The sequence below is a fragment of the Cryptotermes secundus genome, unplaced genomic scaffold (assembly GCF_002891405.2).
Source record: "Cryptotermes secundus unplaced genomic scaffold, Csec_1.0 scaffold33, whole genome shotgun sequence".
NCBI lineage: Eukaryota > Metazoa > Arthropoda > Insecta > Blattodea > Kalotermitidae > Cryptotermes > Cryptotermes secundus.
In genome coordinates this window covers 1,644,683-1,658,864 of record NW_019727088.1, presented here as the reverse complement: position 1 = coordinate 1,658,864, position 14,182 = coordinate 1,644,683, and the positions used below count along the sequence as shown (strand labels likewise).

The 14,182-nt window shown below is 36.5% G+C and overlaps 1 protein-coding gene across 6 annotated transcripts in view; it reads left to right on the top strand.

The window, feature by feature from the left end:
• The window catches only part of LOC111864263 (tubulin polyglutamylase TTLL4), a 46,207-nt gene that overhangs the window by 25,272 nt on the left and 6,753 nt on the right, over positions 1-14,182 (top strand). For 5 of the 6 annotated variants that reach the window (XM_023851382.2, XM_023851383.2, XM_023851381.2 and 2 more), the window contains 5 exons: positions 1,655-1,871; positions 2,651-2,914; positions 3,958-4,043; positions 7,733-7,854; positions 8,421-8,494. In XM_023851382.2, coding sequence (XP_023707150.1) covers positions 1,655-1,871; positions 2,651-2,914; positions 3,958-4,043; positions 7,733-7,854; positions 8,421-8,494 — 763 coding nt within the window. Of the gene's footprint in view, positions 1-1,654; positions 1,872-2,650; positions 2,915-3,957; positions 4,044-5,857; positions 5,903-7,732; positions 7,855-8,420; positions 8,495-14,182 lie in introns of those variants that run through there. The other variant, XM_023851384.2, reaches the window with a different exon arrangement.

The following is a 14,182-nucleotide window of genomic DNA, read 5'->3' as shown; positions in this document are numbered from 1 at the left end:
GTTCATGTCATTAACTGTGGAATGAGGTGACATAGGATGGTCAAGTGCATAGTACACGTCATTAACTGTGGAATGAGGTGACATAGGATGGTCAAGCGCATAGTTCATGTCATTACTGTGGAATGAGGTGACATAGGATGGTCAAGCGCATAGTACACGTCATTAACTGTGGAATGAGGTGACATAGGATGGTCAAGCGCATAATACATGTCATTAACTGTGGAATGAGGTGACATAGGATGGTCAAGCGCATAGTACACGTCATTAACTGTGGAGTGAGGTGACATAGGATGGTCAAGTGCATAATACATGTCATTAACTGTGGAATGAGGTGATATAGGATGGTCAAGCATGGGTTTATGATAGGTAAAGAATGTGACATGCCTCATGTTCATGGCACCCTATCTGCATAATGCAGTATTTCTTCCATGATGATGAGTGTGTGATAACGCAAGAGGTTTAATCTGTGTGGTTATGTGAGGTTTGCTCTTTGCCTGCATTAATGAGCAGCAGACATCAATAGTCATTGTTCAACATGTATGGGATCTACTTTTCTCAGGTGTTCCTCTTTTCTAAGTATAAGGTGAAAGATGTGAAACATGAAACACACTTCCTGGTGTGGTTTGCACTTATGATGCAGTGTTCAAGCAGTGTGTGTGCATTGGGGAACACATGTACTGTGTCAGAGGCAGTTATTGGCACATTACTGCATGTGATGTCTGTTGTGTTGTCCTGCCTGGCAATAATCGTGTTCACCACTGAGTAATGTGTTGTAGAAAGGTGTGGGACACCTAATCCTTCCATAAATTATTACAGTCAAGTTGTGTTTTTCAAACAAACCTTTTAAATTCATGTTCTTTTTTGATCCATAGCCTGGTGATGTGTGAGTACATGTAACTACTGTGCCAGCTACCTACCTACTTGCCTGCCCGTCCCACCCACTGTACTACCAGTCTGTAAATATGTATTTGTGCTAGTCTACCAGTAAATGGCACCAAAACATTGCATTTCCTATTAACAATTAATTTTCTTCAAATCCAGTTTTCTCAAGCTGCTGTGAACTCTGACATACATGTGGAGTAATGCAGTTCCAGTTTTCAAGGTCTGAGTTGCCAGTAAAACCCAACGTAGAAGAAATGAAGAGTTTTTTACATCATCATTAAATTATTTGAACAAATTGCATAACTAAATTAAAGAATGTTGAAAATTGTGTTAAAGTGACTTGTAAATGTCAGGCAGTCTCTGGTTCTTCTGTTTGAGTTAAAAATGAAAATACATATTTTTGTTTAATTTCTTTTGCAGGTATTACATATTACTAAATTACTGATATTGATTTACATTCAGTAGACAGTTCTGTAACAAAACCAAGTACATAGGGTTATAAGGAACTTCCCAACCTTAAATGGGATATCAGTGTTAATGGGTTTTTTTTTTTTTTGGAGAAGTTCTGTTGTTGAAATATTTGTACTTAGATAACAGGGAAGGATGAAATTAGTGAAGAAGTCAAGATCAGAATTGCTGTAGGCCATGTTATTATGGTTTTCAGCATCCAGTATTTTTAAGTCTAGAACTATAACTTCAGAAATGGTTGCATATTATACATAACATTGTTGAGCATTATTTCCCCATCTTCCACTTTGATGGATTACAACAGGACAGTGAAGACGCTGTGGACATACCTAGAAAAAGAAGGTGTGGATGTAACAGCTCTGTGGAATAGTCTGGTTGATCTCGTTATCAAGACAATCATCAGTGGAGAGTCATCCATTAACCAGCTAACACGAGCCAACCTTGTTTCTCGTTACTGTTCATATGAGTTGTTTGGCATTGATGTGCTGTTGGATGAAACCCTGAAGCCCTGGCTCCTTGAGGTATGTTCAGACACTGAAAAACTTTATCAATTTCAGATGTGGACATAATAACCCACTGCATCTGGATCACAGAACAGAAAGTATTGGTTGTCTTGGTGATCACAATCAGATGCATATCCATGACTCAGACCCAGACCACATACGCAGTTTTAAAATTTTTAATGTTTCCTTAAGCCTGATTCCTGTATTGATTTCAAATGATAATAGACCACATTTACTTAAGCAATTTGTATGTTTGTTTGATATAGCTTATTTTTTTTCAGGAGTGAGAGATTTTTCACAATGATTAAAATTACATATGAAATTGATATTAAGATTAATATTATGACAGATACAGTGTTTCCATACGTGACAGTAAAAACCTGAAGTTTATTGAATTCCATAAAACATATGTAAAGTCACTGTGCAGTGTTAATAATGTGACTATATGACTGCAGTGTCATTTTTTAGCTTCCTTTCACAATTATGCATAATTATGTGAAGAAAATTACTATCTTGTGGGGTGTGATGCCATGTTGTCAGGTAGAAGGTTGCTAAAGTTTCAAAGGAACACTGGTGAACTACCAGACCCCACAGCACCACATCTCAAAGGATCATGGTCAGAACCTCACATCTGATGTGTGAAGGAAATTAAAATGGAATACTTTTACCACAAAATGAAAAAAATATGAATAAGCAGGTCTTGGCTACATCATTGTCACCTTGAATGCTTTACAAATTGTGCTGAATATTTATAAGCCAAAAAATATATTTACAGCTGGCACTTTCACATGTTACAGGTGAACATATCTCCCTCCTTACACTCGTCTTCACCATTAGATTTGGCTGTGAAGGGTCCGATGGTAAGAGATCTGCTGAACATGGCTGGCTATCAGGTACCCAACAAGTTGCTTATTGCTCAACAGGAAGAAATTCTGAGCTCATTTGGTGTGAAGGACAAGACGATTCCACTGTGTTTTGACAAACGCCTCTACATCACTGCTTTATCCAAAGAAGAGCGAAACAAACATTCCTTTTACCAGCAGAATTGCTCCAGAGAAGAGGTATTATTGCACATTATATCACTGTGTACTGGCATTTTAATTCATATTTCCCTCCTTTCATCATGTTTCAAGTTTTTGTACAAGTGGTATGCAGTGAAGGTTTATGCCCTGAACACTGAAATACTGAAACACTGAAACTTTGAGCTGTACCGCAACATGTGTCTCATTCTTCTTGTTGTTCCTTAGACAGTAAATCCTCACTAATTTATCATTAGATAATTCAAAATGCCATAAAGATCAAGTCAGAGTCTGCAAACATATAATTTTTTATGCACCTTAATACACATAATTCAAAATTTAGTGAATTGAGCCCTCCAAGTAACATCCGAATAATTCAAATTCAAAGTGTAAGAAGTAGCTTGCGTTGCTTTTAATAATTTTTGCTCTCTTGTAACTTTATGAGTAAGAGGAAACTAGTGAACCTTGAGCTAACATATAGCAGAAAATTTCATTATTACTGCATCTTTTCTCCTTAAGCTCTCTGCAGGGGGGATTTAAATCCCAGCCTCTAACCTGGTGCAGGGGAAGTTACAACTGGAAATTTAAATGAAGACATGCCAAATAACATTGGCTACAAAACTAGTAATAACTGTGTAATTTTCATGTTATCACTGCCATCTCTTCAATGGTCCACCTAAACTTTCCTTTTACCTGTGTGTATGTTATAATCTTTTCTGTTATTCTGTTGTGATTAGGCCATATCTTTCAAAATTACCTTGTAAAAGTCTTCATACGTAGATCCGGGATTTTCTCTCATAGCCACAGAATTCCTTTAGTTTACCTGTGTGTATGAAGACAACTAAACCTTAAAGTTGGTTACTTAAAATTTCAGCAAAATGTCAATGAAAAGCATTTTTATTTTATCAAAATGGGGAAAGTAGGCTAAAACAGTATATAAATTTGATAACAGCTTACAAGTTTGCATGACTTACTACTGTGATAGAAGCACATATATTGTTTCATCAAATGGTATATGCAGTGATGGCATGCATTTTGATTATTTGGTTTCATTGTGTTTTTTTTCCCTCTGTCTCTCTCCTCAGTATCTCGAGGATATTCTGAAGCATTTGACTCCAGACGATGTGCGGCATCTCATTCAGTCAGAAGATGAGTTAACTCAGGCTGGAAGGTAAATGTTCTGTTCTATATATAAAGCACTGCATGGAACAGAGGCCTTCTTGAAAAGTTTATAATCACTCAGCTGATCAGGAAATTCCTTTCCTTTTTATGGACTGAGCAACTTCTTACACTATTTACAAGAGCCTGTTGCTAGCCTCTCTAGAACCTGATGGTCCAAGTCACAGCAAAGGGATATCAGAAGGGATAATGGCGCATTGACAAGTTGTTCCAAGGAAAAGGTGGCTGCTAGTATTAGGCATGATATACAAGCAACTTCACTCATATGTGGTTTCATCAAAGAACTGCTAGGTTGTATTTCTCCATGATATTTACCCTGTATTCCTTGCTGTCCCCTCCAGTATAATTCCTAACAGCATGATGCAGCTAGTCGAGTGAATCCACCTTTGTTGGAAGCCCTGTGTTTTCATCTTGGGCAAGTTACCATGTGATTGTTCTTGAATCTTAATGTCATATACTTCCCTCCAGTGCAAACTTGAGATGTGGAAAAAGAAAAATCGCGTGCTAAATCTGGGAAATATGGAAGATGGACTACCAGCCATGACAGTTTTTGCCAGAAATTCATATAAAGGAAGCTGAGCAGAATAATTTTGTAGCAGCTTTGCATAGTTTGAAGCAAACCACTGTTCTTTAGAATTTGCCTTTTTCTAATGAAGAGCAACTTCACTTCACAGAGTGTTATTTCTGAGTAATATGAGCTACTACTTTGAAATTAATGGTAAATGACTCACCATTTTTGTCATAACTACAATACTGTCATATTAGAGCCAGCCTGGAAATTTAATCTGACTGATATACTAGGAACAAAATTTTTGCGACAGTACATTTATAAATGTGCAATAAATGAACACAGAGGCTATTGAAATTTTGTAAAATATGTGTACTCAACTCTTACTTAAGTCAGAAATAGTTATTACAGATGACATAAGTTCTTGTTATGCTGGAAGTTGTCATGAAGTTAAGATATTGATGGTGTCTTAACACATAATGTGTAGATTGTGCAGCATTAACCACTTGCCTGGGGAGTTCTATCGGCCATGGTTTAACCTACCCTGGGTAGTCCCCCCAGTTGAGTAACTCTTAAATACTTCACAATGCAAAATCTTCATTATTTAAGATATTTTTGTAATTCTGTTGTAAACTAACATTATATTGTATGTGCATGATATTACCAAGATTCTTGATCTATTAAAATAAGAAAAAAAGAGAACATCCTTGTTTACATGCCTGAAACTACTCAGCACCATTTCCTTTGAAGCACATGCAGTGGAGAAAAGTTGGACACATGGCAAGTATTGTGCTGTGTGTGTTGCATACTGCTGCCATCTGGACAGCAGTAACAGTTCAGCACCTCTAGCTTATCCATATCCCAGAACTATATGTGACTAATGTCAGAATATCATGCCGATCATGTTATTGGACCGTGGTGAAACATTCTATCATACCCACTGAAAGAGTAGAAATGCTGTGGAAGCAAGAAACATGTTAATGCATATATTCCTTCCCCACCCCCAAAGGAATTTTTGCAGTTTGGAGCATTTCTAAACCATTAAATCCCACAGGGTAACAAACTGAACACTCTACCATGACTGGCTTTCATAAATCCGAAACGAGACTTCCCAGGGTTCTTTTTAAACTTCTTATTAAACATGAATGTGAAAGACTAAGTTACTTCAGGCAAGGAGTAACATACACACACATACCATATAGTGCATAATAATAATTTCAGTGCTGAGCTGTGGTGGTGTATTAAGTACTTAGCCTACAGACGTAGATGAAAGATGAAATCCAATATTTTGTTCGCAGTGAATATCCTTGGTGAGGAGATGGCCACAAATTGAGAGAACACTGGTTTGTATCTCACCTGTTTCACATATATTTTACCTTACCAAATTTTTCCTTTTAAGACTTCTCTTTTTGTGTTCATGGACATATGTACATAATTATTTGGCTGTTAAGAATTTATTTACTGTTTCAGTATCCAGCCTGTTGCATGTTTTATAGTATTAAGCATATTTATCTCTTTAACATTTTCTTCAGTTTCTTGGTTTTTGTTTTCTTTGATTGGCAAATTAATTTTAGTTGGTCATCTAATCACTTTCATAATTCTCTATTCTTGCTACCCCTAATACATCTTTTCAACATAGTTTCCCATTAAGACTTATGATTCTCAGTCAGTGGAGTGTCATACAGCTGTGGTTAACTGCAGTGTTGAGAACTGCTGTGGCCAGTTAAACATATGATAGTCGACAAAGCAGAGTTTTGAAGAGGTACATGTGAGTTGATGTCCATCGGTACTGGGCTTATTATGGAAGGCAGCCAGGATATGATGCTGTGGTGATTGATTTCTTATTATTCAGTAAACGTCTGGAAAAAGATTTGTTGCAGTCGAGTATGTTCTGTCACAGAAATCAACAGTATACATCTTAACACTCTGGAATTTGTACTGCAACTCTATGCCTGCATTTTGGCTGACTCATTTTCATGGACTAATGCATATGGGTGGCTTGTGTTGGGTCTGTACATTATGGTTTATGTGCACTTGAAGTTGTACTAGTTGTGAGATTTTGACAAATTCTTCCTCTGTTGAGAAGGAAAGTGTTTCAAAGTTGTGTCTTGTTTAGTATTGGAGTTCACCAGTGTGTCATTGTGAGGCAGTAATACAGTCTATTTGTTCTTACTGAAACCATGTATATAAAAGATTTGTTACTATCCTGAGCATGCACACATGTAATATTTGGTTCTGATCTGAATAGGGTCAGGAGAGAGTTACAGACTTTGAAATAAAATGCAAGTGTTAAGAGAGGCATGTAGTCCAGTGAAGACAATGTGGAAGTGTCAGTTTTCAAAATGTCTTTCTTTTTAATTCGTGAAGTGCCATACATATTACAGAATATTATTTACCCATAAAGAGTGTAATTATTATTATTTATTCACCTTTTTGTCCTCAGCATGTCTGGTATTTAAATTGATCCGGTTGTTGGATTCACATGTTTCCTATCTCATCTCTTAGAACTCATGAATGAAATAATTTGAAATTTCTGCAAATAAATTGTGGATGACAGTTTCAGCGCAGATAAACTGCTGCCTTTTTATTAGTTTTGACTCATCTTTCTATGGGATACAGTCACTTTGGACTATGTTTTCACACAGTTTTATGTTTGTTTGTTTGTTTGTAAGCAGTTTTCTTCGCATGGTACATTAAAAGTTGCTGCTTTTAATGTGTTCTGTTACATAGTAGAGTTAAGCTTTCTTATATTTTCACCATTGCCCCAATCACCCACCACCATCTGTCACCCTGTTTTTTAACTTCCTAATTGATATTCACCATTTATTGACAGATTTAATTATTGATTGACCAGTAATCTGTCTGTTAGAACACCAACCTCTCACTTTAGAGGTTCCATATGAGTGTGGTGTTTACAAATCAAAAAATGGAAGAGATGATAGAATACTTTTTGGAGCAAGGGACTACAGAAATGCTGACAGAGTACCAATTTCACACCACATCTTAGAGTAAGGATTGGCTCTGCACTTAGCAGAAGACTTAGAATGCTGTTGTGTGTCCTAAGATTTATAGTTAATGAGCTGATATGGTTATAAGATTGCTTTAATGTTGCATTCGATGTAGCACATAATATTTCATGTACAGTTTGCATTTGTGTAATTTTGTATGTTTAGATTCTTGAAGATCTTTCCGACAACCGCCACACACATGTATCACGAGTTCTTTGAGGCTCCACGATACTACAATATGATGTTTGATGCTTGGGAAAATAAATACAGTGGAAATAGGCAAGAAGGTATGACTCATTTCATGTTTTATGTGTCTTACATGAATTCAGCATTGCAGTTTCATGTACCATTTGTTGTAGATGACAGTTATGAGTATTTGTCGCATTGAGATGATTTGCAGTAAAAATGAAAGTCAGTTGAGGACATAACCTGAGGCTTGGAAATATTTACGTGATGCAGAAATATATTTATGCAGACCAGACATAAAATATCTATGTAGCATTTTTCCTTGCAGCAGTACCTCTGTGCAGTGAATGTCTGCACCATTGTAAGAACCCTTTAGAATCAGTTTGTACAGCCTTTCCCTTTGAATAGAAAATACACTTTGGTAGCCTTTGTCCCTTTTATTTCTTTTGTGTTGTGAACCAGTCTTCACAGCCACAAAAAAAGTGCAATCAGAATTATATAAAAGTTAATTTTGTGTCTTTTCTTGTTTTATCTTTAAACATTCTATAAATTGTACCATGTGCAGATTTGAACTTTTGCTGTCAGGGGTTTAAAATAATGTATTGTCAGTGACATCAGGAATGATGAATGAAAAGAGTACATTCTTACTCTCTGCCTTGTCTTCCAGGCATTGAACTCTTGGAATCTTTGTGCCTACAGAAGGCACACTTGGTCATTCCTGTTCCAGGAGGTCTAACCAAGGTATGTTGTTTTTGACAGTACTCCATTATTACTGTATGGTGTGTTCACTTCATATTTTCTTTTACCCAGAAATATTTAGAAACCACGTATATTAGTTAATTCAGCTGTTATGTGTTTATAGGAACACAAACTTATTTTGTGAACATGATGGTTTTTCAGATAAGATCAGAGTATGAAATATTGTGTGTGAGAAGGCATTTACACTTACAAATAACAGTTAAACTTGTTAAGTGTCCTGAATACAGTTTAGGAGTTTTCTTTGATGGTCACCAATTTGTGAATTTGTAAATAATCACAGACTGTTGTTCTAAGTGCATATTTTTTCTGTGAAAAAGAATTATGTTTTAATTAATAATATGGCAGGAACATCCTAATTACTTGAAACATAAGGTATTTTTACCTTACAATGTTATATATTTTTGGATCACAACTATAAAATAATATGTTCTGTCCATTATATCGAACCCCTTTCCCTGTATAACCAAAATTTCTAAGATTTTACTCTACAGAATTTTGTATTTGTTTTTCTCGTCAGATACTATACATCTTAACCCATGTATGTTTTTCCTGTTTTCTGTGACTGTATAGTAGAACCACTGCCCTTCTAAATCCTCAGATTTCCTTGTTCTTCTGATTGCATATATACAGGCGAAACATGCGCTATTATGATATCATAGAAAGGACCACCTAATTAGGACAGAAACTGGTGCTCACAGTGTAAATAGTTTTTAAGCCATTAAGTAAAAAAGATTATTATTGTATAGGTAAGTATTTTGCATCATGGAGCTTTCCTGAACTTTTGCTCAATTTCTGAAATGCGAAAATGCTACATAGTCTCTCTCTGTCATTTGCTTTACTTAAGGACAAAGTATTTGGTCTGTTGCGGAAAATTTACTGCCAGTATAAGAAAGCAGAAAAGAGTAAGTTTTGAATGTTATAGTAGGCAGTAATAAATGATATAGTAGGCTATTATAGTCTAGGTACAATACCTCTGTTGCAGTAAAGTGTACTGTAGATTGTTGTCCATTTCATAGGGTGCTGGAAAATTAAAAACAATGTGTTGTTTTAATTAGCAAGAGAATTAATATTAGTCAGATAATAGAATAAACATTTATTTATGTTCCTGTAGTGAGATGTGTAAATGTGATAGTCACAGAGAAGATAACTACCAATTCCTTATTTATAGATGGTCTGGTAGGTAGAAATAATAGAATGATAATCTTCTAAAATCCAAGTTTTCTAATGAAACTTAGTTACTTAATTTTAAATGTATTGTTTGATACTCGAATTCCTTGTTATCTGTGATCTTACTTTATGTGGGTTCACTGCAGTACAGTTTCATTTACAAAAAATCAGGTCCATGATGCATGTAGTAATTCCAAAGACATGATGCCCATATATATCAAAAAAAGATCAGTTCCTTGCAGCTTGTCATTAACCTTTAATGTCCAAAGTGCATCGATCGGTACAGTGATGAGTATGGTTGAAGTGGCTGAAGTATACCAATTTGTTCAGCCAGACATTTAAACTATTCTAACAGAAGTGTGCACACACTCCACTAGTAGAAGCATATGCACGGTCCTAAATATTTATTTTTAAATATAGTAAAATTTAGTATACATACATTTTTTGTTGTTGTTATCTGCTAGACTTATATACAAGCTTCAACCTCCGTGTCATGTAACTGAATCTCTCCTTTGTGTAATATTCCTTGAAGCACCATAGAAAAGACAGTCCCATGCCACATATCTTGCATTTCAACTACCTTTCAATTTCATCATCTTCCAAACAACGTTTCATTACCATTGTATGATAAAAGGAAACTACGATATTTAAATTCACTGTGAACTCACAGAAACTGAATGCACGCTGTATCTCAGCTGTGATGCAAGCATTTGGTTGCAACCATAGAAAGGGCAATATTCCCGTGCAGCTGCAATGGCAGGGCTTGGTACTGACTTAGGAAACAATAGATATTCCCTCCAACCTTACTTGAAAGGACATGTTTTCACTTTTATGTCCTTTAGTCAAAAGACTGGGATATCTGAAGGGTGTAACAAAGACGTGAAACTTGCCAGCAGAGAACCAAATGACTCTGTTGCTTCCAGGTGTTTTATGGCACCAGAGAATGTGAAAATATTTCAAATGTTACAAGCAGGAGTGGTTTTATAATGCAGAACTACTGTGTGAAGAAGTGGGAAACTATTTCTACAATACACATAAAAAAAGTTTAAAGTATTTTATAACATTTCATCTACATATTTTCAAATCTTACGTTATAATATGTGACACTGTGTTCTTTGTTGATAAAAACAAAGTTAATTCCATTCATTTATCATAAAAATTGTATTAGATACAGCTTTTTCAAATACAGTGCAAGCACCCTAACATGAAGAGACATTTAAACACAGAACAACAATGGGCATTTAAATAAACTCCAGTCAGCTCAAGCTAGCACCATTTCAAAAGTCTGGTGTTTAAAGGTTAATATAGATGATATCAGCAGCACTTAGTCTCTCTGCAGTTGCAAGCCATGCTGCAACTCAAGTAACATTGAAAAGCCTGGTGTTTAAAGGTTAATAGCTGATATCAGCAGCACTTGGTCTCTCTGCAACTCAATTAACATTGTATTTTATCTCCTTGACCTCATAAAGACTGAATTTGGTCCACATAATATATATAAATTTAGTTATTACATAACAGGAAATACATTGCAGCTCCACTACACTAGAAAAATCACCCAATAATGCTGTCTAAGGAAAAAAATCTCTGTTATGAGAACCTTTCAGAGCATGTAAGTACACTCTGCAGGGACAGAATGCAGAGTTGTAATCATGATAAAGCAGGTGGTACTTATAAAGCCACTGGGCTCTAAGGGGTTAATTTTGTCCTGTTCATAACATGAAGCTGATCATCATGATCAAACATGGGAGCAGTGACAGGAGCACTGCTGATTGCAAGAGGCAAAGGAAATTTGTTACTATTGAGAAGAAATTAGATGTGAGTAAGAGGGTGATTATAACACAGTTGGTATAGTCAATGCCATGGGAATTTGCAAATTGACCATAACATTGCTAGGCATGTTGTCATGGACATAGCCAGTCTGTTGGCGCTGAGGAGGTGGTGAGACCAGTGTAGAAGAGTCTCTTCAGTTCCACAGAGAACAGCAAAAGGAGAAGACATGAGCAGTGAAAATGAATAATGTCATGGGGCAGAGCCCCTTACACACCCAGAGACAAAGCATTTGGCTGAACTAAGCTGTCAGAGGGATTGAGAATTTTTTGGCTTGTTACAAGGAACTGCACCACGAGAAGGTGAAAGGTGCATGGTACCTCACTTTGCATCAGTTCTTCAACAGGGTTGAGCACTGCCAGCCCACTGACTCAAGAGTCATCAACTTGTAAAAGGGGCTTACAGAGCCTAATTTTGCTCTTATGTCTTCACCCTCAGCAGGAACCTCTTGATTGTGTGATTAATTTTTTGAAAATTGTAGAATGAATACTACTAATATTAAAAAAATTTTGAGGTAAGGAATTGTTAAATTTTTGGCTCATGATTTTGGAATACCATGTTACAGTTGACTTGCTCTCTATGATTTTGCTTTATGAGGCTATTTCCAGCATACTATTACTCACAGATAACAGGGATACCTGTATTATATTGTTAGTCCCTCTGCAGAAATTACTTCTTCAGATTCAAGCTATGTAAACATTTATTTGCATGTAGTTTCAGAGAGCTATTACATGTGATAAAATAAAAAACTTGATACATAAGGCAACTTCTTGACATTCCTGTACACATGTAAACCTGTCTACATTTGAAACCACATTACTTATATTTTTTCATAAGAAATTGGGAATTGTATCAATTCATACTGCATTTTACTTATGTTAGCAGTTGTTTGTGAGTGTAGTTTCATTTTCTGTTACAGTAACATTATTTGGGTATTCTTGCTGAAGTGTCAATAGCAGATCTATGAATGCATGCAGTATATTGCAGTCTTCCATCAGACACAGTAATATTTTAGAGTAGTGGTTATGAAAAAGACAGATGTGGCAGTTGCAGTGCGTGATAGAGATAGAAAGGTAATTGCAGACCTGAGACAAATACTAGAAAAAATAGAGTACTGTTTATATATTTACTGGCCTAATGCCCTTTGAAATTTCAACCCTTTGTGTGTTATATAAAGTAACATTTAATAACTAAAATTTTATCATCTGGTCATAACTTTTTAGTCCACGCACAGGTTTAATCACTAGGGAAAACAGTTTCTTTAAATCTTCGCCCAATGTTCCCTTTGTTCCTTTCATACCTTTATCTCCATTCTTCTTTCTGTTGCATTCCTTTATCATCTCTTTTATTTGTCTTACCTATTGCCATTCCTCTCCCCCTCCTTCATCCTTATCCTTTACATTAAAACAGTATCTTGCTAAATGCTGTGTTGTTTCAATGTTTTCCCTGAGGCCTCTGCTATCCAAATGCAAGGAAGTGTAACATGCACCCCCACCCCCCAATCTCTCTCACATACACAAACACAATTAAGGATGTAAAAGTGTGTACAAGGGTACTTGTAGAGTAACCTCCATTTATTTTAGGCAACTAATGTAGGAGCAGGGGAGAACTCGTGCATGCGAGGTAGCAGCACATGGCTCATTGCCTTGTACACCACCACATAACTGGTCACCTAGTGTTTGTTTTTGTACCCATAGAGTGACTTGTGATGTGTCCTGTGATTGATAATCCTGTCTGCTGCGAAATGCGCGCTGTTATCCACTTTCTTCATGCTAAAAACAAGTGCTGTGGAAATCCATCGTCAGTTATGCACAGCAATGTATGGCCAAAATGTAATGACTGAAGGAACTCTAAGACACTGGTGTAGAATGTTGAAAGATGGGTGGGTGAACATATGTTCACGTTGAAGAGAGAAGCAGTTGGCCATCTATAGTGAGTGATGATCTTGTTCAAAATGTTGAGCAAAAAATTGTGAAAGACAATTTCAGAACTTTTGTGTGAATTTCCACAAATTTCACACACTGTCCTCTACTAGATTATCACAGTCTGGGCTATCACAAATTTTGCACAAGATGAGTTCTGAAAATGCTAGAAGGTGCACACAAAAACGCAGAGAATGTCTTTGGCTTTAACTTTTTTAGTGATACCACAAAGATGGTGATGAATTTCTCAGTCACATTGTACAAGTAACAGGTAATGAAACGTGGGTTTCATTTGTGAATGTTGAAACCAAAGCGCGGTCAAAGCAGTGGATGCACACACATTCACCATGCAAGCCGAAAAAACTTAAATGGTGTCTGCATGCCAGAAAGCTGATGGCAGTTTTTTCTGGGGCAGGAAAGGAGTGCTGATGGTGGAATTCCTGCAACAAGGGACCACAATTGCATCAGAAGTGTATTGTGAAACACTAAAAACTGTGTAGGGCCATTCAGAACAAATGTGTGGAATGCTGACATCTGGTGTAGTGCTCCTTCATAACAATGCGTGTCCACATACAGCTGCTCTCACTCAAGCACTGCTGGAACATTTCAGCTGGGAGTTGTCTGACCACCATCCTTACAGCCCTGATGTCACTGTGATTGACAACCACCTGTTTACCTACCTCAAGAACTGGTTTGAATCACGGCACTTCAACAATAATAAGGAGTTATTGGAAGGTGTCAAAACGTGGTGGAG